Source organism: Topomyia yanbarensis, chromosome 3, assembly GCF_030247195.1.
Source record: "Topomyia yanbarensis strain Yona2022 chromosome 3, ASM3024719v1, whole genome shotgun sequence".
Classification (NCBI taxonomy): Eukaryota; Metazoa; Arthropoda; class Insecta; order Diptera; family Culicidae; genus Topomyia; species Topomyia yanbarensis.
In genome coordinates, this window is record NC_080672.1 from 175673263 (window position 1) to 175700799 (window position 27537).

At 37.7% G+C, this 27537-nt stretch overlaps 1 protein-coding gene across 1 annotated transcript; it reads left to right on the forward strand.

Moving 5' to 3' along the window:
• Positions 1–27531, forward strand: LOC131688778 (transketolase-like protein 2). Its single transcript, XM_058973294.1, has 5 exons — positions 1–109; positions 519–725; positions 25351–26722; positions 26786–27012; positions 27072–27531. Exons 2-5 carry the CDS (start codon positions 619–621, stop codon positions 27247–27249), a joined length of 1884 nt encoding a protein of 627 aa, XP_058829277.1. The 5' UTR covers positions 1–109; positions 519–618; the 3' UTR covers positions 27250–27531.
• Positions 27532–27537: the final 6 nt, after the last annotated feature.

The following is a 27537-nucleotide window of genomic DNA, read 5'->3' on the forward strand; positions in this document are numbered from 1 at the left end:
AGATAGGTCAATAGAAAAAATGTGCACACCTGTATCGTCTTGAATGGCAGCTCTTTTATGACAGGATTGTATTTATCTAGCCTCAGTCGCAAGCAAACCTTCTCTTAAGGCTAGTTTACAGTTCGGGAAATGGATCACGGGATTTCGCACGGGATTTGCGTCGGGATTTGATCAGGGAAAATTTCCCGCTGAGATCTCTCCAAACTGTCAAACCAAAAACTCTGCTGCTTCTTAAAAATACAAACAGTATCCAACTTGCAGCAAATTGCAAACCTTCTAAAAAATACTATTTTCCCCGTCGGAAACAATTTATGTTGAATTGTTCCCGGCCGGATTTCTGTGTGGAGAGTTTTAAAATCCCGTGATGTTTCCCGCGGTTGGGTTTACACTTCAGGAAAACTGTCATTTTTGTGTAGACTCAATTCCCGTCACGGGATTTGAAATCCCGAGCTCCATTTAAAATACACAAGGACCCAAATCCCGTGACACGTTTTCCGAACTGTAAACTAGCCTTTAAGTCGTTTGTGCGTGGTTTCTTTTGCGTTGGTTTCCGGTTGAAATAATCTTGTTTTTTCGGTTCAGTTTCATCGTGAAATAGAAAAGTTATTTCGCTCTAAGATGCCTATCTATCACAAGCCGGAGTCGAAAACCATTCAGGAATTGAAGGATATAGCCCACAAGTTACGCATTCACTCGATTTCCTCGACCCAAGCTTCGAAATCCGGGTAAGTTAAGATTCTCCATTGAAGGTTTTGCAAGGAAACCGCGTGGGCAAACTACTGGTCATGTCCGAGTATATTTTTTTTATCATCATTGGCTTCAACTTCAGTTACTGATAACCTTATTGAAAAATATTAGGTATCGTTTTACGTTCTTTCGTAGCGACTTAACAAAAACTTCTTGTCTCATGACTTGCTATGTACCGTACCCGTACGTATAATGCGACTTTGGAGGTCAAAGTGAGGGCAAATAGGAGCGATTGAAGTCGCGATCAATGTAGCACTGACATTATGCAATCGAAAGTCGTTCACTGTTACCGATGTACGTTGGCTCTAAAGGACGCTGCGGGTAAGATCACTGTGGTCGCCTTATGAAATTTATTTCTTATAGATTGCAATTATAGCATAGCAACCGCACTCGTCATCGGTGGCTTATACAGTAACTTTTTATACAGTAGTATAGCTCACTGCCCACCTGGCCATGTCCTTATGATCGCTAGAAGGAAGGAAATGTTAGTTGAATACATACTTAAGAAGATGCGGGGAATCCACGCAATATCCATAGGTATCACGGATGTTAGATTTTGTGAGAACTCTGGTGTGTTAATTTGGGATAATTGATGTGTGTATATGTTATATTTATTTGATTTTCATATACCTAGGTGTATGATGTTAGTTGAGTCTTACCAGATTGTTTATCATTTGTATTCCTTTTATCTTGTCTTCCTTTTTACGGGTGCTTTTTATCGTTATTGAATGATTATTTTCTCAATTTGATTTGGAGCCATAGCTATGCTTTTCTTATTGAAAAGAAAAATATTTTGCAATATACTACTATCTGAAATGACAATGATTTATATGATAATTCTTTTTAATAATCAATTCGACGTCAATATTTCATAAAGCATAAAATCAAGAGTACTTATTCAAAAGGTTCTAAGTGACATCGAGCTCGAACTGAGAAAAACGAGGCTGAAGTTTTATGGACCTAAAACAAATCCCTATAAGAGAACAAATATGTGTTTTGATGGAACAATAATGCCAATATAGTCTAAGGACTATGCTCTTTAGGTAAATAATACTAAAAACATGAAATGTTTAGAGCTATTGTAGTTTTTAAGCACTTCAGAATGATGCGTCCTTTTGAAAGTTATAGGACCTTTCACATAGGTCTTTTTTCGGGCCCAAGAATCATACGACGCTGTACATAAGGCTTTTTTTCAGCAAAGGTAGCTCTTACGACGAATATTGAATTTCTTCAAAGTTTTCGATAAAATGAGCCCGGAAATACGAATATTGTTCATTACTATGGTAAATAGTTGCATTGGATTTAAAAGAAGTCTTGCAGAAAAAATTGCGGGAAACTTTAGTTTATATTAACAAACCATTGGCTGGGAGTGGTTGAAACCGACGAATGGCATGTTACTTTAGAATAACTAAGCTTCCCAATTATCATTTAATTTATTATACTTTCTAATATCAACTTCGAAAATAAGTCGCATGAACAGAAGAAAATAATTTCTTTTATTTTGATGCTTAGGACGTTTTTACTAGGTACCTATGTGCAGTGGGAAAAACATAGAATGAAATGAATCTTGCGTCGTTTTTGCATGGCGCCTATGAATAGTTGCAGAGGTTTTGAAATGTTTCACGCATACGTCCTTTCAATTTAAAAGGTCTGAAGTGCAAAATTCCAAAATATCCTCATGAAAACTTTGCGACTTTTTATATAATGCTTGTTTTTTTGATAAATACTGGGTATATATTTTACATACATATTTAACGGTGAATACGACAAATGTGGTTGTACGTCATTTCGCGGAATACCATTTCCCGGTATACCATATTCCGGAAAACCATATCCCAGAATGTACCATTTCCCGGAAAAACCATTTCCCAGAATGTTCCATTTCCCGGAATACCATTTCCCGGAAAATAAATTAAACCACGTACCTTGCCACCACTCATTTTGATTACACTTGCTACGCAGCAAATGTCAAACAAACTACGAAATTCTCTCTACTTTAGAACATAAAAAGTAGTTTGGAAATATGTTTGGAATTTTATTGATTTTAAATGTAAGTTAGAATAACATATCCACAATGCTTCAGCTATATTTATTTTGGGATTTTTGTGGATTATGCATCTAAAAAATCTGCGGTTTTTCTTTCTTATACATGCATGCTTCCTTGTCGTTATTTTTGGCATGTTTTTGATTTATATGTACTTTCTATTTCTATGTAGTTTCACATTCTTTTAAGAACTCTCAAAATATTCTTGGTGTTTTATTGGATTTAAGTACTAGTGGTCCTAACATACCTTCCCCATAGAAAATTTGACAGTTTCTTCCGACAGATTAATTAAACGACCAAGATGGGTTTCGTCGGTAGACAATTTTCGTCACCATATTAATCGCCAGATTTAATCTGTGTGAATCTGGTTCCAGTTTTAAACTATCAACTAATCGATCGATTTAATTGGTTGAAATAGACCGATTTCAACAGATTTCGTCTGTCATATTTAATCGGTTGTCGCGTCGGCTGACGTCCATGTTAAACCCCCATAAGAGTCGGTGCAACAATCGACCAATTAATTGGTGGCATAGTCGGCCGATTGTGCCGACGCAAGCCGATTTAGCCGGTGGGAAAATAGGGAGGATTTTCTATGGGGTTATAACTTTTTGAATTATAATTGTTATTCTATGAGCTTATTCGACTTCTTTTGGAGATGAGCAAATCATGAAAAATATTTTTGAATGTCTTCTTTAAAATTTGAGTACTTTTTTGGAAATTAATAATTCATAACAATCTTCTTTGAGATTTTGACTTTTTTAAGCATAATCTGTTTTCTGGTACTTTATTGGTTTATGAGAGCTTGTTTTTTATTAATATGATTAGAGAGCAAAGATAAATTGTCAAGCGAACCAAACAAAAACTTGGAATGTAGAATAATGTCATCATGTTTTATTCCAGCACAGTCAATCAATATCTATAAAGCTTATCATATCTTGATTGTAAATTTTATTTGTCGCGGAATAATGTGAAATAAAGAATAGAGGAAAAACGGTATATCTCAGGATGCGCTCATATTATATTGGGATGATAAGTGTTTTTTATGTAAAAATGTCTGAGGAACGCGATGGCATTAAAATTTTCAAAATTAAAATATATGTATTGAGAGAAAAACTAACTTTTAATATTTAACTGAAAAAATCGCATAGTTGGCAGCACTGCCAACTATGCGATTTTTTCTAGACTCCTTGCACAATTTTCTTCAAAAGCCAACTTACGGTTTGATTCTAGAGTAAATAGAACCGGAGATATGATCAAAAGAAAATCAAGCGTTTTGGCAATTTGCCAAAACGAGGGGTGCTCCCATGACCCGAGGGGTGGTTCAATTGACACAAAAATTTGGGTTTTATATATATTGGCCCTAGATGAACAATTCCTTCAAATTTGGTTCAAATCCGTGAAGGTCGATTTCAAGTTTGCATCTTTTTTTGATCACTTCGCGTGGAATGACCCATATGTAAGTCAACATAGCTTTGAATTTGTTCTTAAAGTTCAAATTACATGTTTACTTTAGATTTCAATAGTATAAATAATTACCGAGAAAAAGTACATTCCGGGTAATGGTATTCCGGGAAATGGTACATTCCGGGAAATAATATTCCGGGAAATGGTACATTCCGGGAAATGATATTCTGGGAGATGGTACATTCCGGGAAATGGTTTTCCGGGAAATGGTACATTCCGGGAAATGGTTTTCTGGGAAATGACATTCCGGAAAATGGTTTTCTGGGAAATGGTAAACCGGGAATCGACGTACAATCGACAAATGTTACTTATGATTCCGAATAGATTCAAAGAAACAAATACCAAAGTTTTGAGAGATGCATTTTGAGATTTCAAGTAAAGTCGCTTTTGGGGTTTTGTTGTTGGCATTTTAAAAATAGGTAAGATTAAGCAAACCAGTACAATTATCTCACATCTAATAAATTCGCAGAAATACATTTTTTTACAATAGTTTATCAACTGCGAATATTATAACATATAATCATAAAATTCGAGAAATTGTTGAGGATTCTTCGGTGTGACGAATTTTAGAATATTTCATGTTTTATAAAATACATTTTCTTTTCTAAATTTTATTTAGTTTTAAGGAGGAAATTATTCAATATTTTTACATTAAAATTTTTTCAAGCACATATTTAAATTGTAACATCAAACAATAATGCCAGCTGGGATGTGTATTTATTCAGAGATTTCTAGGCCATTTTGAAATATTGATAGCTTTATGCAGCATACTCACAAATATTAATCTTTCAACAATTTGAACATGTCGCATTATTCCTTTTTTTAATTTCTACAAAATGAATCAAGTATCTTGATTATTACGAAAATTCGTTAGTTCGATTTTTTTTAAGACGAACGAAGCACCATCGAATACTACGGAAACATTAGTACATATGCGCATTCAAAGTAATTGTTAGTTCATTGTAAGTGTCAAACTGTCTTAGGTGGAATGAAAAGATACAACAATCTTAAACTCACACATTTTTATGCGGGGGTTGAAATAAAAAAAATACAATGCTTTGGTAATTCGGAGAATGCACAAAATCAGATACCCACAACCTGGACAAGTTTCGGTTGTTTATGAAAAACCCGCATAAATTGGAAAAATCGGACTGAAGATCCTCGAAGATCCTCAAAACTCATAACGGTATTGTGGAAATCAGTATATATCAAACAGTTTTTTTTAAGTTCAGAAAATTCGTTTTCGCAATATGCACAATTAATTAAAAGAAAATTATTTATAGAATCATTTGACTAAACCACAACAAATAGTTTAAAAATGCTTTTTTATTTGAATCCGTGTTTCTTTATTTCATCTGGAGTGCTTGATACTTCCTGCACCTTCTTTAAAATAAGTTTTATATGAAAATTATATTCTTTAGAATAGCTTGTTGATAACTTTGCGATTCCAAAACTTTTTGACGAGTGTCTCAGAAAATAGGTAATCTCTTAATCAAAATGCAACCAAGTAAGTTAAACACCTTATTTTCAAGTTTTCCGACCTCTTGCTTCTAAAACTTATCTATTCGCAAAATCGTGGAACTTTGAATGTCCATGTGGAAAACGCAAATATAAGTAAATCAATGAAAACTTCGAATATTTGCTTTAAAAAGTTGAATAAATACGCATAAAAAGAGGCTTCAGCGTATTAGCAAATAGACGATCATTTGTGTAATATAACAATCATTCACAGTTGATCGATTGATTTGTTTGTTGGGGCTTTAACCAACTGGTCATTTGCCCGCTTTACAGTTCACAGTTCAAAGATAATTGTGAAAGAATATGTAATATATTATAACATCACCGTTATATGCGTACATTAAAATCATATTAGCAGTTCAATGATATCACCAGAAGATATAATCTTGATATAAGTTTGCTTGCCTTGCTGATAGGGATATCACAAAAATAACACAGTGAGTAATAAATATCAACATGAGATAAATTTGATATCTTTCTGTTATGTCGTTCTGATCGGGATGAGTCCTGGTTTTCGGTATTCGTTAGCTATGTTGTAATCACATGATGTGTTGCAAAAGACTCAGTTTGTTTACATTTGTCACTAAGGTCCATTTGAATCAGCACTCTTGAAATACAATAAGCTGATGTTGACAAAATTACGTTGGATAAAATGACTTTTCGACAAACGTATGATTACGGCTTAGAAGCCAACTGTCAAAATTCTCTTTGAAAGGAAATTCCGGACAAACCGTTACTCGCCAATCACAGGTATTGGCAGTAAACAAAAGAGAAAAGTTTTCTCTTTCATTGACTGATATGAACTGTGTTTAACAAGTAACATTTTGTCCGGAATTTCCCTTCAAAGAGAATTTTGACAGTTGGCTTTTAAGCCGTAATCATATGTTTGTCGAGACTTGTATTTTGTATTCCCATTTATGAACAGTAGCTTGATATAAGGATCATGCTTTGCGAATAATATACCAGATATTTATAAAATTGTATTTTAAACAATTTTTGCTGATAAATGTTTTGGTCCCTTTTGAAACATTACACTGATTTTGTGCCTTCGCCTATAGAGTTCTATGCAAATCATTTCACACACACACACACACACACACACACTAATTTGGGGTTTGTTTCCTCCAGCTGTCATGTATAAAACTGTCAGGCAATTTAAACGTTAGAAATAGATCGTCTATAGTATTTATAATTGTGTTGAAATGCTCTATGTCGCTCTAAAATTTATTTCGGAGACGTACAATATCGGTTGGTCAGTTTGTCATCATGAAAATAATACGACAAAAAAACCTATTTTTGATTTGTTTTCCTCCACATGGTCCTATGACAGGTGGAGGAAAACAAATCGTTGAACACACTAATACAGTAAGTTATCAAGTCGATCGTGAACCGACAAATGGGCGAAACTAACAAATGTACACAAACAGAGATTTGATTAATATCTGAAAGAGGAGTAAAAATACTTTATAAAAAATATAAAAACTCATTTATAAATATTTCACACTTCATGAAAATCAATAAAAAACAAAACGGCGGATCCGACTTTCGACTGTAAACAAAAAGCCAGGCGGGTTACGCCTCTGCATTTCTAAGATAGTGTATACAGGCGAAATTGACAGCATCATTGTTTAGAAGGTCCGTAAACAGACTCGCCCTAAACAAAAACCAAGTGCTTGTTACGCCCAGGGGGAATAACAAATTTTCCCCTCCAGCGAGCACGGCGAAAGCCACATTTGATTTTTGTTTTTTGGCGACACTGCAGGGCGAAATTGAGAGTCGTCAAAACAAGAGGGCGACTCAAAAATGGCCTAATCAACATTTCATAACAACACTCGGCGAAATAATCTGTTTTCAATTTTATCAACGAAAACGTTATTATATAAAACATTTTAGTTATGCTTCCGAAAACTAGTATTGTTTCAAAGTGTTTCAATACATTTGAAGGCGCAGTATGCAAACACTGTTAAAATACGATTTAATTTTCTGAACCGAATTTTCAAAGCTATTTTTTCTCGATTCGATATCATTGCGACTACGGCCCTTTGGTCGATTCATGATCGAAGTACTCTATTGAGTTCTTTGCGACCGGTCTCACGAACACTAATGAAGTTTCCTGGTTGAAAACAATCCCATTTACTTTTGCCGTCTTTGTTTATTATTTTCCACCAGCTTATGATGTAGTATTTGTGTCATGTGGTGTGTACGTACAAGAGCCGTAGAAAAGTCTATAAACCCTTTTCGGCAAGACGTTAGCTTATACCCAGTCACCAAATTTTATGGCAGAGACTGCTCTGCTAGATTTCTGTAAAACTGTTCGCAACGCTGATGTATTCTATTTGGGCTGTTCTATTTGATTTAGCATCAAAAAGCTGAAAATCAAAAGGCTCAAAATTATAAGGCAGAATTCCAAAAGGCGAAAATTCAAAAGGCCTAATGCTAAAAAGGTCGAAAAACCAAATGGACGAAAACTCAAAAAGCTGAAAACCCAAGAAGCCGACACTCAAACTTTTTTATATATTCGATTATTGCACATCGTGCTCTTTTTGATTGATTAATTGTGGAAGAATTGTAATTGTTTATTGATGGCTTTAACGAAATGGTCATTCGCCCGTCTATTGGGGAAGTCTTAATGTCTAATTAATTTTCTAACTAATTTCAAAGAAAAAAGATGGGTGGGTAATGTCAGAGACATAACCGGAGTGAAGTAGAATACACTTTAGACCAGTAAATTCTGCTCTGGAATAAGCAATTTCTATGCGATTTTGTCGTCTTTTGCACATTCATAGTTTGGAGTATTTTTGGAATTATCAAATTGACAATTTGCAACATTCTTTGAAAATATTGTTAAACTTTTATGAATGAAGGCACGAAAACGAGCGTTTGACCGTCGTCCTACTACCAGCATCAGAGAAGTAGCAGATCAGCATTTTTCGCTACATGGCCTATACCAAACAAACCGCTCGTAAGTCCACCGGAGGAAAGGCTCACCGCAAGCAGTTGGCAACGAAGACCGTGTAAAAGTGCCCCAGTCACGGTTTGCGTTAAGAAGCCTCATCGCTACCGAACAGAAACTGTCGCCCTGCGAAAAATTCACAGCTATCAGAAATCGAGCGGGCCTAAATTGTGACCCAAAATAAATCACAAACCAACCAGTTCTTTTCAGGACCAGCCAATTATAAAGTAAGATATAAATGAAATTTTCCATTGCCTTACAACCTCCCTCCATCTTTCAAGGAAGTTGTAGTTAAATTCAAAATAAAATAGTTTATTTCTATTGTCAGAGATGGACCTTCCAACGAAAACTAGTCTGGCTCGCTTGGAATCGAATTGTACGGACCAACCACTGCTTTCACAAAATCTGTTATTTTCAGTAATTGTACATTCTGCACAACTATTTCCAATCAGCGCAAAAATCGAAGGTTTTCATTCAGTACAACAGCAGATTTTCACTTTTAGAAAAACAGGCAACATTCCGGCCGAAAATTTTGAAACGGAGCACCTATATCGAAACGTTAGAAAACGTTCGATTTTTGTAAATTGGATCATTACACTAACCTATCTACAATTCACACAAATAACTTTTTATTTTGTGCCATTCTACTTGAAAGCGACGATATTGTTCACAAGTGGCTCACTTACCATCCAACCAGGGATGCCAACCTTCCAGATTTATCTGGATTTATCCAGATTTTTAAACGTCGTCCCGATATACAGATCCATTTTTGTCTGATCCAGATTTCAGAAAATTTGTCCAGATTTATCCAGACATTTAAAAAAAATAGCAAAGTAGATTATTCGGCGTTGATTTTTAAACTACTTTTTGAGAAAATCTGGAAACAACATACCTAAGCTTCAAACGATGAAAATTAAACATTTGGTGTTGGTGGCGTTATTTTCGAATTTTCAGTTATCCGACATATATTTCATAAGTAAACTGCTACAAATTTAGCTCATAGATGAGCAATAAAGCTCTTTTCAAAAAAGATTTAAGCGATCCAGACAATTCCAGACTTTTCCAAAAAATATCACAGATTTTTTGAAAAAGCACTTGGAATCCCTGCATCCAACGCTCTTGGCAAGCCACTTTCTGATGCTTGTAATAACAAAACTTCAATTCGATTCTTTGTCGATAAATTGATGGCCCTGAAAAGGGCCTTTTGTTTGGGCAGTGTTCGGAATTTACTTGGAGCTGGTGTATATGGTAACAGTTTTGGTGCCATCTGAGATGGCGTGCTTGGCCAACTCTTCTGATAGCAGCAAACGGACGGCGGTTTGAATTTCGCGGGAGATGCTGCAAACAAACTGCTGCATGCTGATGCTGCAAACGAACTGAACGTGAACAACAGCATTCTGAGTTTTTATACCTGACTACAGCACAATGTAAGCTCGTCCTTTTTTGTGTTGTCCTCAATATGTGTTCTTCGTAGCTCCATCCCTTCGTTGGTCGACCACATATTTTTGATAAAGAACAAAATTGAAATTGTATTTCCAATATGGAGGTTATCGAACACTCAGGGTAAAAAGAGTAGTGTAATACGGCACCTTGGTAAAATGTTTGAGAATTGAAATCTTTTTTGAATGCGCCTAGTAAACACGAAACTGTAAACAAACACACAAATGATAACTTTTTATTTTGTGTCATTCTACGTGAAATCGACGATATTGTTCACAAGTAGCTCACTTGCCATCGAACGCTCTTGGCAAGCCACTTTCGGATGCTTGTAATAACAAAATTTCAATTCGATTCTTTGGTGATAAATTGATGGCCCTGAAAAGGGCCTTTTGTTTGAGCAGTGTTCGGAATTTACTCGGAGCTGGTGTATTTGATAACAGCTTTGGTGCCATCTGAGACGGCTTGGCCAACTCTTCTGACAACAGCAAACGGACGGCGGCTTGAATTTCGCGGGAGGTTATTGTCAAGCGCTTGTTGTAATGAGTCGGGCGGGAGACCTCGTTTACAATGCGTTCGAAAATGTCTAATAAATCTGTTTATGATGCTCGGCGAGACTCTGTTATCTGGATGGACCTCTTTCAGCACCTTGTAGATGTAGATATACAGTTTCAGTTACGATGCTGCAAACGAACTGAGCGTGAGCAACAGCATGCTGAGTTTTTATACCTGATTACAGCACAACGTAAGCTCGTCCTTTTTGTGTTGTCCTCAATATGTACACTCAGCCAAAAAGTACAGTGAACTATATAAGTATATCGTATATTTTTTAGCCAAAAGCAGGACGTATGTAAATCATAAGACTATCTTATGAAGTGGCATTTATTTCGTCAAACCAGTTTGCTATGATTTAATTTTCCATAATGTATCTTCGATTTTTCATGCGACAAAATTATATATTTCTCTTATGTTTATGTGAATCATAAGATGCTCGTATGAAACCCTAGCGAGTAACGTATAAAGTCGTATTTTTTCATAATCATCTTATGAAAACATAGTTTTGCTATTTTGCTATACATCAAAAGATAATGAATGAATTATGAATAACGCTGTATGATTTGGCTGGGTGTATTCTTCGCAGCTCCTATCCTTCGTTGGTCGATACACAACACAAATTGTGTTGAACGCGTCGGAGTGCCGTTTACTTAGTAGCTGACGGCGCCGATGGTTGGGTGGTAAGCGTGACGGCCGCCCACCCCAGTTGGTCTGGGTTCAATCCCAGTCGAGGTCGTTGAGATTTTTCAGAGGTGAGAAAAATCTGAGGTCACGTCTTCCTTCGGAAGGGAAGTAAAGCCGTTGGTCCCCGGTCCATGAGTTGATGGGTCGATATCCAGTCCAGATAGTGGGAGTGTCACCTCTCTGGCGTCGGTGTTTGGCCTCGTAGCGGAAATAGGCCGACGGAAAATAAAAAGAATTGGAAGAAGAAGGAAGAAGACTTAGTAGCTGTAATGGAATACCTTGCTGCTAAAGTGTTTAAATTGAAAGGAAATGCTGCCCGTCACAACAAAAAGACGAATTATCCCACGTCTTCAGCAGCTGGTGATTCGTAACAACGAAAAGTTGAACAAACTGCTCCTCCGGATTGACAATTGCTCAGGGCGGTGCACAGAGGAGTAACTAGAACAAATTCTTGGCCAAAAACCAAAATATTTTGTTTTCGATCTTTTTGTTTCGTTATATTTTTTTACATACCTAAGAACCTACTGTATAACGTGGAAAAATTAGGAGTATATCAAAGATTGTTAAAGAATTTTTGCATGTATGCCCAATGGTGATATTTTAAGTGATATTTTAATCGTTTTCGTTATATATTCAGCAAAATCGCTTTCTAGTGATGATGACTGTATTAAATAAGATAATATTATTACAAACGTAGTTCAACACAACCGTTTGTTTAACTTCAGCTTAAACCTAACTAAAAAAAGTAAACATGTTGTGTATTGCACCAACTTTAAAAAATACCTTGTTTTAACATTTTATTCCAAATTTGAATTATAAAAAAGTTACATTATACGGCTAGATCCGGCAAAGTTGCTGAAGCAGTATTACAAAACAAGATTTCAGATAAAAAAAAAATATTCGAACTCTTCCGATCTTGTCCGATCCACCAATCCCAAGCGATTTGAAAATATTGAAATTTTGACTAATTTGAGGTACACCGAAATGCTGTAGGGCCAAATATTATGTTTGCCAACATGTATCTCTATGAAAATATGCACAGGCGTCCCTTTTCTTCTCCCTTTCCCACTGATCAAATGTTTATGCAACTGGAAAAATAAATGTATTCAATGTAAAGATCACCTATAAATTACTAGTATTTGAAAGGATATAGAAAATTGGCCTCTGCACTGGTAAGTGGGTAGATGCCAAATTGTTCCAAAAACTAGTAATTGTCTATTTTTAGTTCATATTAAGGCATAATAACAACAATTGCAGCAGCAAATAATTTTGGCCAGGATTCGACCCCAATTACTCCTCTGTGCGGTGTGTTGCCAAATATCCAGGCCGTAATGCTTCCCAAGAACAAAATTGTGTTTCCACCCACATTCGGAAATGGCTGCCTCAACAAAACGCCTGCCTCACGGCTACCACGTCCGATTCAGTGACGTTTCCACTTGGATGTCCAATTCCAACATGACAAGTAAAATTCGTCCGCTCCAAATGTGCGCGCGGTTATTACTTTTCTCCGCCATTGTGTAGTTGCCGGTTAGAAGACTTGCATTGCATTTGAAAAGTATTTTTTCTACAAAGGTAGGCATTCAATTTGTATCTATAAGGACCGATTTCTTTACCGTCGCTTAACACTTAAGCCAGGTTTAAACGTACTGGTGAACCTGGTTTAAAGTTAAGCAAGGATGAAGAAATCGGCCTAAAGGTAATATTCCTAAAAACACCTGAACTGCGTTGGTTGTTTTTGAGAAAGCGTCTCTCCAATGACATTTCCTTGAATACGCCGATTCCAACGTCGAATTTTGGTTTTGCCAGAAATTTGTACAAACCTACATAATTTTCTTTTTTCTTGGTTAACATAAATTGACAAGCAATATACAATCAAAACAAAGAAGAAGAAGAACCGGTTCACTAGCGGTTGTGGGCACTCTGGCTGCCAGAAGTATAGCAGACGGCTGGCAACCATGGCTCCCTCAAATCGATGGGCGAAATTCTGGTAGAAACGGTTGTATCGATTGAGTTGTATTTCTGGCAGCCGCGAGGCAGCCATACACCAGAATGTCTGCCAGCCATTTTTCGCCCGCTGGCAGGCGTGAGGCAGTCGTCTGGCAGCCAGCCTTGAGTGGGCAATATGGAGATTATCGAACACTTAGGATAAAGAGAGTAATGTAATACGGCACCTTAGTAAAATGTTTGAGAATTGAAACCTTTTTTGTATGCGCCTAGCAAAAAAGTTTTCCACTTCACTCCGGTTTGTTTCTGACCATATTTGCAATTTGCGTACTGAAATAAATCATAATTTAGGGTTTATCCCAAATTGCTCTCCAGGGAGAAACAGAAAATGCAAACTTATTCTTTGAAATGATTTTGGTGGCCCTGAAAAGGGCCTTTTTTATAATGATACAAATGAGTTCTACCTTTTCAACTTCCAAATCCATACAAAGTGCGTCCCTGCCGCTTCAGAGTATAGACGACATTCATTGCGGTTTTGCGCTTGGCGTGTTCAGTGTAGGTCACGGCATCTCGGATGACATTTTCCTGCACACCATCAGCATTCGTAGATTAAATCGGAAATGCATTTTACACCACCACGACGAGCCAGACGCCTAATTTGGTGATTCCCTGGATTTTATCACGAAGAACCTTGCGATGACGCTTGGTACGGGAACGCAAACATGATACCGCTCATTGTACCGTCCGGACGAGCATGTTGCTCGTGTGGTAAGCGAGCACCCACTGATACAAAACAAGCTCGCGTGACCTGTATATATAACATTCCCGTATGTAATGAAACGCTTACATGCTCCTTTTTGACGGCTCTGCGTGAGATGTGCTTGCAAATTGCGCATTTTCATCGCTGTTTTCGAAGGATTTTCTAAAAATCCTTGTTTTGGTTTATTTATAGTAGTCGCACTAATTCCGAAATTTAATATGAAATGCGTGCATGAATTTGCGATCAGATAGTGCAATAATATTACGATTTCGATCAGTAGAACGGAAGATATTCGCATTTCAAACCTGGGAAAATTTCTCAACTGAAATTTTTGAAACGGGACCCCAGATTGAAACGTTAGAAGTATTCTACTTCAAAAAGACAAAATCATAAAAGGGGTGGTAGAATTTAAAAAAAAAAATCAAAGCTCCTTCGTACGTTCGTCGTTTGCTGTAGTTCTAAAGAAACGGAAAAACTTTGTGAAAAATTGCTACGCTGCCACCATATAGTGATAAAATTACTTGCACATGTTCTTGACAATTAGTATTATAAATCCAGTTTTACAAGATCTCGAATCATCTTAATATGGTGTCAAAAAACCTTGAACATAGGTACCTATTTTTTGTGTGATACAGCGATAATTCCAAATATACAAACATGGTCGGTGTTAAACTATAGAGGACCAATAACCATTTTGAGAAAAATTCCCAACAAACGCTATGACATTCAATATTTTAAAGAACGCAAAATATTTTAGATTCGTTTAAAATCCGAAAATAGTTACAATGAACTATTTTATTGTCATAGGAAGGTACATTTCATAAAAGATCTTAATTTTATTTGAAATTATTACGAATCCAAAACACTTCATGTGATAAGGAGGAAAAATCTGATTTATTTATAAATTAAATTTGAATTCATTAATCCTAAAAATATTTCCAATGAACTGTGTATTGTCAAAAGAAGGTGACAGATTTTGCTTTGGTTATGGCCAACCTTAAAGAATTTTCTTAATTTCATTTTACATTAGAGAGATTCAAAAAATATTCAAGGGAAGGACAGTCTCACATATAATCTCATTACAATTCAATGATATAACACAATTATTTCTATAGAACTATCATTGATAAAAGAAGCCAATATCCGATATATACCGTTATTATGATGTAGTTATTATATGGAATAGGAAAGATAAATATGAGATTTTCATTTTGCAGAACGATTATTTGACATAAAGATCATTTGAATTATTTTTATCTCCAGGGTAACAGTCATTTGGCATATTTCTAATGCGCGTCGTTTGGCATAACGGACACTCGGCAGAATTATTTTTATCTCCAGGACAACGTTCATTTAACATAATTTCTTATTTGCGTAAAGTGAGGGTCATTTGGCATTACGAACTTTTGGTTTAATTTTCAGAAGTTGTCACACTGAAGGTTATTTGATATATATTATCATCTTCAAGGAAAAATACAACTGTGCGAGAGGCAAGATCATTTGGCATAATTTTGAGCCGTGCTCATGCTGAGGGAAATTATTTTTTCATTCGTTTGACACAGTTTTCTATAATATTGCCCCAAAAACCATCCTCCAGAAAATGAAATGCCAACACTTTTTCCCCGGATATACATTTTACGGAATGTACCAGAAAACCAAAATCCAGAAATTTGCAATAATTTCGATTTTAATTATAAATTCAAAAACACTCGTATCAACCGCTATGGGGAGCTTGTGTTGCTTATCTATCCTTCCGGCCATCATATCGTATAGTAGATACACTTAATATGTGTATCTACAAATGCGATATGGGATCTGGTGCAGAAAGTGCACTAATTACCTGGCAATCTTTCATTTGATTGCCTGCTCAGAAAATCATTTTCCGAACCCAGATATCACATGTGACGCCAGTGATAAATGAAGTAAACCACGAGGATGGTGAAAGAGCAGTGGGTACAAGGCCAAGTGCTTCCCGGGTGGTACCAAAATGATAAGCAAAGGGGAAAGTAAGGGTTATGTTGGAGGTCTGGAAGAAGAGCATTTCGCATTTATTTTCATTTTTTGTCTTCATTTATTTCTCTTGCTACAATATATGCAACTCCAAACAGATCAGGAAATATATGCAACTCCAAACAGATCAGGAACCAGGAAGGAGAACTACGAACAAGGAAACAAACAACAGATGAGAAATCGTCTACTTATTTATTATAACTACGATACTAATCACAATTGTTTTTCTTTTCTTGTCTCGTTTCAGCAAACCAAAATCTTTCTATCTCTTCATTTTTTGTCTCCGACTATCCTCTATGTAATGTATCTTAAACTTGTAGGATTGGTTAACGGCCGGCGCCTACTTGTGGAAGAACCTGGTGTGCTATACGGACTAGCACATACAAACAGGCTTTGTAGGTCCTTATCTTGACAGGGTCTAGATGGGCGGATGAACGTCTGCCAGGGTGTGGGCTGAAATGGAAGAAATTTCGTATCGAAATGCGTTTTGAAATTTCGGCTTCTAAAAAGTTTGCCATTTGAAAAATTTGCCTTTTGAAATTTAGCTTTCCAGAAAGTTTGCCTTATGAAATTCGGCCTTGTGAAAAGTTTGCCTTTTGAAATTTCCCTTTTTGATTTTTCGGCCTTATGAAAATTGGGCCTTTTGATTTTCAGCCTTACGGTCTCGAACCGTCACCAAATTTTCTGGCAGAGACTGCTCTGCTAGATTTCTGTAAGGCTGTTCGCAACGCTGATGAATTCTATATGGGCTGTTCTATTTTACATCACCGGCTAAAACAGATCGATCGCAATGCTGAGATGCAGTTCTATTTTTTTGGATCAGATTTAAAATAGCTCGACCTATTCTGCTTTAAATTTTCCACACTGTTCTAATTTTTTTTTTCATTAGTATGTGTGACGACTGTCAGCAGAAATAACATTATGTGTCACATAAGTGACAAACAATAACAAAATCAAATAAACAACATATAGATCAGGTGGCTAAATCATCGCATTGGGTTCTACACGCAACCATAAAATTACCTATAGAATAAGTTCTTTTAACTTAAATTTAGGTACTTTTGAGCTGTGCGTCGCTTTCGCACTTATTAATGTTGTCAAAAACAAAACGAGAGATTCGACTCAGTCGAGGTCTTCCGTGCAGTAAGGTACTTTTGAGTTGTTTGGGGTATACTCAAAATTAGGTATATTCATCTTAAATTTAGGTAAATTAAACTCAAGGTTGAGTTATTATTTTTGCCGTAGTTAAATGGAAACTACATTCAACACGGTTTACCTAATTTTACCTTCCTGCACGATACCACGAGATTGAGTCAAAAGTCAATTTGTTGAACGTTATCAGCACCGCGTGTCTGACGTGCTCCAACTGGATGAAGCTGACGTCCGAAAACCGAAGCTGCATTTTCACCTTCAGAAAATGTTCCACATCACCAATACAGTGGGGACCCGTTTTTATCGGCTCTATAACATTCGCCCGAAAGTCATTTACCCGAATGACGTTCATCCGAAAACCATTTAGCAGAATTGACCATTTACCCGAATGCCATAAACCCGAATGGACCACTCGCCCGAATGTCATGAACCCGAGTACATATAAAATCGGTAATTGTCTAATTTAGCGTTGATCAACCCGCCGTCGGAGTTATAAGCAAACCTGTGATCCTCTCGTTTGCACGGTTTATTCAAACATAGGGGCTATAGCTATAGCCACATTAGTCAACCGAACGCTGACTAATTTGGCTACGCCGCATCGCTTTTAGGTGTACTGTCCGACGCCGCTGAGGTTCCGCTGCCAACGCCACAAATGCTCTTCAGGTGCAAAGTGATGCATATAGGGCGCAGTTGTCAGCTCAAGCGGTGGAATCTCGTTATAAACCGGACAAATTAATAAGAAATCTTTCGGAAACATAATCAATCGAGGTAAATATATATTCATATGTTCCGTTAACAAATTGAATCAATTAAATCAGTAATTATATCATGCATGGTGGAAGTGCATTTGGCATAACGTCGTTAGTAAATAGTAGCTCATAAAGGTTATGTGGCGAAGCTAGTGTGATGCGGTTTGGCACAGTTACCGAGATCGAGGAACCGAAGTGGAGGTCCTCAGCAAATCCATTGTGATCCATTGGTATGCTTGGTTTACTGAAACATGGGGGTTGATTCATTCTTTAAATATGAGCAGTTCTTTGAGTTTATATACCAAATAGCTCTCGCAATAAAACTGGTGATCCACTTGTTTGCCCGGTTTACTCACACTCCTTGATTCCTTCTTTCAAAAATTTCTTTGAATCTGTGGTGAAGTCGAAATGTGCATTTAACAAAACTTTTTTCGTGTTTCAATCCCATTGACCCTTATTCTAAACGACTGTTATGCTAAATGTCTTTCAAAGCATAGAATATATATTTATGGCAATGGTCTTATGCCAAATGGCCAACAACTATATAATTCCTTATACATCAGAGCAAGCCCAGATCACGTTCAGTAACGGTACCTTGTCCTGCCGTAAGATGTATTGCTTCTGCGTTTGAGGTTTCTCCAAGATGATCTAAAACTTCTTTGCTATTAGACGCCCAGTTCTGGATGTCGAAGCCACCTTTAGAATGGATCATCCGTACTTCGCTGGCAACGGATTTCGCTTCATCTACTGTTTCGAAACTGTCGAGATAATCGTCGACATAGTGACTTGAGGATTCCTTGTACCGCTCTGGGGTACAAGGGTCAATGAATTCCATCGCATTTTTATTTTTGACAAACTGTGCGGAAGTCAGTGAACTTGTAGCCCCAAAAGTTGCTACGTCCATCAGGTAGATTACTGGCTTTTTATTTGGATTTTCACTCCATAGAAATCGTTGAGAATGTTTATCGGGGTTGTTAATGCCCACCTGATGAAACATTTCTTTGATATCGCTAGATATAGCCACTGAATACTGGCGGAAGCGAAACAAAACTGCAGGCGCGGGCGTTAAGAGATCGGGTCCGGGCAGGAGGACTGAGTTCAGGGAAACACCATCTACTTTTGCTGCCGCGTCCCATACTAATCTTACCTTCCCTGGTTTGTTGGGGTTGGCAACTGCCCCTAACGGAAGATACCAAATACGTCGTGGATCAGCTGCAGCCAGCTCTGCATCGGTGGCACGATGTGCGTAACCTTTCTGTGTGTACTCAGTAATCTGTCGTATATTCTCCTGCAATATTGGATCTCGGAACATGCGACGTTCTAAGCACTCCAATCGCCGTCGAGCCATCAGATAACTATCTGGGAACTCAATGTTATTATGCTTCCATAGCAAGCCGGTCTTGAATTTGTCGCCTACCCGTGCGGTTGTTTCTTCGAGAAGGTTTCGAGCCCCTTTTTCACCATCTGATTCACGATTCACCTTCGATTTTACACCACAATCCTCAGCAGAAATGTAATCTTTCACCATCTCGTTCAGACTCACATTCACAATCGTGAAAGTTAAGCAATTCAGACGACTCGCGCACATTCCAGAGCTTCCCGTAAAGCGACCAACCAAGTCGGGATTTTGCAGCAATCGGACCTTTTTTCCCTCTTTAATTATTCTTGGAACGGCCAGTGATAAATCTCGGAGACCACAAGTACCCACAATTTTCAGCTGATAATATTATGATTTCGCTGCAACCACGTAAATAATCATTTCTACCATATTCACATATCTTTGGTTTCTGTAGGTTTCACTATGTTTGTAGTATATTCATCTCACCGTATGGTATTCGTTTTTACTATGAAAGTAGTCAAGTTCAGAACTAATATTCTCCCGTGATGATTTAAGTTCATAGTAAATTTTACCATGCACGATATACTTTTTACTGTAAGATTTTGCTATATAACTAATGTATAAGTGCGTCATTCTGCTAATGGTAATGAATACATTGGGGGGTCTAGTTTTTTAGAAAATATACCTTATTTACGAGTACTTACGGATGACTATGATGCAGCTTGAGCTCAAATTCCAGACAGCATTCAACTAGTCTAGTTTATGATCATCCTAAAAGAATCAATTACATCGGCAGTTTGTCATACCACTATTAAAATTTCATTTTAAACTTACCACTAGACTTTTCAGCAATGTTTTCCGGACATGTGATTGTGGATGTTAAATTATATTTATTTTGTAGAAAATTCGTTCTCACAATAAAATAAGCAATACAAATAAACTTGTTGCGACGAAAAACAAAAACAAGTTAATTGAATCGAAATGGCGCACGTCAACATTCCCTTGGCACTTAGAAATACTATGTTTCTAGTACATTTAAACGGAAATCATAGTCAGCTGAAATTTGTTGGTACATTACATTTAATTTTACTATATTCATGGTAAAATTTGACTTTATAACAATAAAGTGACGGGACGATAACAATACGCATAATAAATTTTACCGCAAATGAAGTGAATTTCAACACAAAAGTATAGTTGGTTTAAATAATTAATATAGTCAGCAACACCTTAGAATTTGAATTGATGCATAGTCCTTTTTCCTACTAAGTGGTTGTGTTGACTTAATTTTCCATTAGTTTTACCATTTTGATCCATAGTAAATTTGAACACAGATTTATTGTAATGTTTACAAGAATATTATTTTCTGTGTGTGTATTTGTAGACCTTTAAGATGCTCAAATCTTCGCTGTAGCTCCTTGAATCGCAGAGTTTGCGACGCAAGATTTAGGCAGCTTACCGTGCGGGCATTATTTATAAAGTAACGTTTCTGTCGACCGACCTCAGACACTTCTGGTATCACTAGCTGCGATTCCTCCTCGGAACGAGTCATGTTTCCCGTCCATTTTAAACATAAGGGAACTTTTGGACCTTCCACACCAAGTTGTTCAGTCAGACTCATCTCGACGAGCGTTGTGGATGACCCTTCATCAAGAAAGGCAAACGTGTTCACAGCTTTCAACCCCGCGTGAAGGGTTATTGGTATAATCCGGGACAATATTGACTGCCCACAATAGTGGTAGGCGTGATTTTCGCTAGATGGTTCGGTGGTAGATGTGTTCACCATGGGTGACTCAGAATGCAGAAGGGGATTGTGCCGAAACTAGCAACCGTTAATTTCGCATCGGTTTGTTATACGGCATGCTCGCCGGCCATGCGAATTTAAACAGCAGCGGCACAACTTCAATGAATGAACGGTTTTCCAGCGGTCACCGACACTACTCTCCTTGAACTTTTTACATTTATTGCAAACTATACAGTTTCTTATAGTATCAATCCTGTTCTTACCTACATTTGTCGGTACAATCTTTTCTTTGTATGTAGAAATCCTCTCTCTCTTGGCTTGACTTTTTCGGGCTTCCCGTGATTTCCAACGTAGAGCACCACCTTGCTTATAGACTCAACCACAGATGACATGAATTCGCTGAATATTTGTAGTGTGGGTGCAGGAAAATAAATCAAATGTGCCCACTGTAGCTTAGCATTTGCTGGTGGCTTTTCTACGAGTTCCTGCAGAAGTACTGGATTAGGGTGCTTACAGAGTGGCCGCGAGAAGCTGAGCAGGGGCTGGCATTAAAATGCGAGAAACCTGCTTGCAGCATATCAAATGGAACCTGTCAGAGTAAAAGCAGGCAGTCGGCGCCGATCCGCTCAGCTTTCACTCTGACATCATCCCTTTGGTTTGCAGCAAGCAGGTTTCTCGCATCTCGCATTCTAATGTCAGCATCAGCGCCAGCTCAGCTTCTCGCCGCCACTCTGTAAGCACCCTTAGGGTTGTTGTTAGGAAAACTTTTTTATTGAAAGCTTCTCCATGATCCAAATACACTGAAAAAGTTGCATTTACGTTTTTAAAACGATAAACATTAGATTTTTGAGATTTTATGATTGGGTAACGCGAATAACTTTTAAAAAGAGCATAATTACACGAATAAATTGTTTTTGATGGAGCAAAATTCCAAATATCTCGAAAACTATCACATGTTGGAAGATTTTTGTTAAATGGATTTTGATTTTAAAATATGCTTGTAATTATATTCTGTAATAAAATTACAGTTTTGTATGTCAAGTAGTAGGAAATGTAAAAACATGTTTCAAGTTGTTAGAAAAACTTTTTTACCGATTTTTTCTCCATCATGCAATCACCTTCAAAATGTTTCCTTTCTCTTTAGGTTTTTGTTGACAAAATATAAAAATTTAAAAAAAATGGGTTTTTTCGCAATTTAATTTTTTAACAGAAATTTTTATTTTGTTGAAAAATGACACAAAAATTTTTTCAGTATATATTTTTTTCGGACAGAAGTATTCATTCCCTGTAACTCGTTCTCAGATAGTTTTGCTGTATAAAATACGGTAATCGAACAAAAAAAAAATTGAAATTCATACACGTGGGAACGTTTACGCCCTTTTGAAAAGTTGTTCTTGAGTCAAAATAATCTTATTACCTGTGGAAAATGTTTAGTCTTCCATGCCGGTGAAATGTGTAAAGTTTCATCGGAATCTAAGATGGTCGGTCACGATTTTAAAGATTTTCGGACGGATCTTCGTGGAATTCCTCTAAAACGACCAACCCCGTACTTCAGTAGATCCTCGCACGTCAAACTCTCACCGGTTACGACGCCTTCGGATTGTACCTTTACAGCTGAAATATACACGTTATATCCCGTGTAAAGTGCCCACAGCAAGCAATATCGTTTGCCTGCATTGAGTTGGCTAGCAACACCCTTATATTTTCCGAGCGGACCTTTAAAATTTCGGTCACAGCCGAGAACCATTATGTCAGGTCTTTAGAAATCTGAAGAAGATTCAGTGATTTAGTCTTGGGCCGAAAGAAGACCACAAATGGACCAGTTGAGGGTTCTGGACAGCATTTGGGCCGGGGGGCGGGTAGCCTTAGAAGTTGAACCCGATTCAGCTTCCATTTGACCATCCGGAGAGGGAACCATAGAAAACGTCAACGCACGGGGTCAGCGCCCGCGTAGACGGAAGAAAACAATAAATGTGTTACAAAACACAAAAACCACTTAGCTTTAAACTGGTGTCCAACGACGAACCGATCCATATTATACAGCTGGCTATTGTTTAATCCTCACACGCGAAACAAAAGACTGAGGACCGAACCGAACTGGCAATATAACCTTGAATGCGGATTAGCACTATTCTTTATCGTTATACACCGCACGGACTAGAAAAAAATAACTTCTGTCTCGATCGAGAGCTCGATTGAAATTGACTACCTTGTACGCAGGTCATCTGGGTTCGAATCTCAACTTCGCACTTTGGGCTAGAGATTTTTCTAACCCGAAAAAAGAGGTTGACCCTAATATCAAAACTGCTATAATTCAAATAAAAATAATGATAATATGAATAACTCCAGAAATTTAAATCTCATACAGAAGATAACTTTATTGAACACGTTCATAACGTCAAAAATCTGGTACCTAGCATCAGTATTTCCCCTACAGAATAAATACGCCAGGGAAATATTTCGCGAATCGGCTTTCATTGTCATATTTCATTTCGCGAATCGGCTCCTTTTTGTTGTATAAGTAGAATTGGACCATAATTGCTTGCGATGTTTGGTTCTGCGGTTAACCGCTATTCCAATTCCTCCGACTAATCCAATAATTCGATCAAATCGATCAATAAAATTAGAGTCACTTTTCAATTTATTTTTTTACATTTTATCGACATTAAATTAGCTAGAGATTACTGGGTAGGGAAAGTTATGAAAATTTAGAGCCATAGTACTCAAATGAGAGCAAGTATGTGAAGTATACAGATCGGAAAACTAGAAGTGGTAGGGTCATTAGAACAGACTTAATACCTTACGGGCTTAACTTTTGTCTTCTGCTGATGGGGGTCGAGCTTAGGCAGCATAACTACGAATCACTCAAGTTCACCGGCATGTCTCTTGGCAAAGACAGACTTGTCCCTCTTTACCGTGAGAACCAGACAGAACAATCTAATATTCGGTTTTAAACAAGTTTCTGTCATAACGGCAATAGTCACATTATCTACTTTCGTCTTCGCACGTTTTAGTGAACGAGCAGTCCAATTTAATAAATTTCAATGACTATTCAAGATCATTATTATATTTCAAATTCATTGCAATTTTACTAGCAAACTCCCACCCATCTTGAAAAGCTTCAAACTGGTAGGATTTAGCATTGCAGGCATCAATTGAAACATTGATTGATGCAAAAAATTGCTGCATAATCATCATTAGCCTTGTGTGGAAATGACCAACTTCGTGGCGTGGTAGTCGTCGTTCTCTCTGCCGAGTTACTTGCCAATGAAGCATAAAATGAAGAGCCATTATACGATGGTGTGACTGAGGTAGAAGATCCGCTTGTTACTATGCTTTAATTGCCGCAAGGTTCTACTGTATCAATTTTGCTGTCCATTTTCGGCAAATTTATAAGTCTAAGAGAAACGAAAGAAATGAAATTGAAAGACGTATAGGTATTCTAGAACGAATCAGTTATAAACTTAGAATGGAAAAATAGGACTAGGCAGGCTCATATGGACATTAAGGAAATGTGGAGAATCTTTTGCCTTTTGCTAGTAGGCGTTCCACCCAAGTACCGCATGATCGTTAATAGAGCATAACTTATCATCATGTTTCAACGCCGACTCGACATTCTCCTCTTTGATCAATCTGAGCAAGGAACGTTGAAAGTCTGAAGTCGGAGATCTTTCTACTTATTGGCATTACGCACAATTCTAGGAAATTTACAAATTTCTTCAGCTTCACATTCGGATAAAACGTCAAATACATTGCTACGATCGATTAAATTTTTAGGTGAAGTTACCCGTTTTCGTTTCTAAATATTTGGCACACGACCGTTATGGGAGGACCCAGACATGCTGGAAGAATTAAATGTTTCTGTATGCTGAGCTATTGTTGAAAACGATTGAGACTTGAGAAAGGCTGATCGATGGTAAAATATAGGTAGCCTTAAGAAACACTGTTGCTGTTGAAAAACTCTAGGTAAACCAGGAGCTATCAAGTTTTGTGACTGGATCGAGGAAAGGTTCAAGCCGAACTAGGGATATTAAACTTTTGCTTCTTATGGAACCCAAGCAGAATGTTCAGTAATCAGTGTCAGACCCAACATGAAAAGTTTTAAGATTGTCGGGATAACATCGTTTCGCACGCGTTAGATAGATTTCTATCTCGGGCTTGTTATTTTTTCAAACATAAAAAATAAACGTAAATTTTGACTTATCCAATATTATTAAGTACATAATCACTTTTGTTACTTTGTTTTTCAGACACCCGACGTCATGTGCATCGATTGCGGAAATCGTATCGGTACTGTTTTTCAACACAATGCGCTACAAGATCTCGGCCCCGCGTGACCCTTCATCTGATCGTTTTATTCTGTCTAAGGGTCATGCTGCACCGATTCTTTATGCCGCTTGGGCAGAGGCTGGCCTTTTTCCGGCTAGTGAACTGCTGAATCTACGCAAGATTGATTCTGATCTGGAAGGTCATCCAACACCGAGACTGAGCTTCATTGACGTTGGAACCGGTTCACTCGGCCAGGGTGTGGCAGTTGGCTGCGGTATGGCATATGTCGGAAAGGTTATTGACAAGGCCGACTACAGAAACTACGTTCTAGTAGGAGATGGTGAGTCGGCTGAGGGGTCAATCTGGGAATCGTTGCACTTTGCTGGACATTACAAGCTGGACAACTTGTGTGTAATTTTCGACGTTAATCGGCTGGGACAATCTGAACCAACTTCATTACAGCATCGTATGGAGGTCTATCGCAAACGTTTGGATGCTTTCGGCTTCAACGCAATTGTTGTCGATGGCCATGATGTGGAGGAACTCTGCAAGGCTTTCTTCGAAGCATCGGTAACTAAGGATCGACCAACTGCTGTTATTGCAAAAACGTTCAAGGGCAAACATTTTCCAAACATCGAAGACTTGGAGAACTGGCATGGTAAGCCATTGGGAGAGAATGCAGCTGAAGTGATTCAGCATTTGCAGTCTTTGATTCGTAATCCCGGTCAAACATTACTCGCTCCTCCTTCACCACAGAAAGATAGTGCTAAGAAGGTGAGCATTAACAATATTCAGCTTGTAACTCCTCCAGCATATAAGCTTGGTGAATCCGTTGCTACACGATTGGCTTACGGAACAGCATTAGCCAAGATTGCAATGAACAATGATCGCGTTATCGCTTTAGATGGTGATACGAAAAATTCCACGTACTCTGATAAGTTACGTAAAGCTTTTCCTGAACGTTTTATTGAGTGTTTCATCGCCGAGCAAAATCTTGTGGGTGTAGCTATCGGAGCAGCTTGCCGGGATCGTACAGTTGCTTTTGTGTCTACTTTTGCAACATTCTTTACTCGAGCTTTCGATCAGATTCGTATGGGCGCTATCTCACAAACCAATGTGAACTTCGTTGGATCGCATTGTGGTGTTAGTATTGGAGAGGATGGCCCCAGTCAAATGGGTCTGGAGGATATTGCTTTGTTTAGAACCATTCCCGGAAGCACCGTGTTCTACCCATCAGATGCGGTCAGTACTGAACGAGCTGTTGAGCTGGCAGCCAATACTAAAGGTGTTTGTTTCATTCGCACATCACGACCAAACACCGCTGTAATCTATAACAACAACGAACCTTTCCAGGTACGAACATACGATATTCAATTATCAGATTAAGTAATAATTTTCTCCTGTCTGCTCAACTAGGTTGGCAAGGCCAAAATCGTCAAACAATCGGCCAATGATACTGTTTTACTGATTGGAGCAGGTGTTACGCTGTACGAAGCACTTAATGCGGCAACTGAATTAGAGAAGTCCGGCATTCACGCACGTATTTTGGACCCGTTCACTGTAAAACCTTTGGACAAAGAAGCAATAGTTCGAAATGCCGCTCAATGTGGCGGTCGCATTGTCGTAGTTGAGGATCATTATAAGTATGCCGAGCGCCAGTAGTTGTTTCCATATGCGTTAATATGATATTTTAATTTTTCAGGCAAGGCGGTTTAGGTGAAGCAGTTTTATCCGCTGTCGCTGAACAGCGCAACATGATTGTTAAACACTTGGGCGTTGAACAGATCCCACGTTCTGGACCTCCAACCGTTTTGATCGATATGTTTGGCATTTCGGCTCGCTGTATTGTGGCTGCAGTACATGAAATTATAAAGCTGTAAGCTTTTACACGAAATGTTTACATCGATGATTTGATTTTATAAGCTGAAAGCTTTTGTACTATTCCCATTTAAAACACCTATGCATTCCTTATTGAACATTTCTAGGCTTCCATTATATCTTGATATTGCGGTTGGTTTTAAAGCTGGTCTGAAACTATCTCATAAGTTTAAAAGTTTTTTCATTGTTGTATGCATCATTGGTACGTTTACTTATTAGGGTTTATTGTCATTATGCCATCAGAACATTCAATGCATTTTTGCAATAAAAATTGACTTTCGTAAGTTTCA

Bases quoted from the DNA above. Each gene is read 5' to 3' on its own strand.
- LOC131688778 (XM_058973294.1), top strand. From the start codon at position 619: ATGCCTATCTATCACAAGCCGGAGTCGAAAACCATTCAGGAATTGAAG. The intron at 26,723-26,785 runs GTACGAACATAC...CTGCTCAACTAG, and splicing joins ACAACAACGAACCTTTCCAG to GTTGGCAAGGCCAAAATCGT. The intron at 27,013-27,071 runs GTATGCCGAGCG...TTAATTTTTCAG, and splicing joins GTAGTTGAGGATCATTATAA to GCAAGGCGGTTTAGGTGAAG.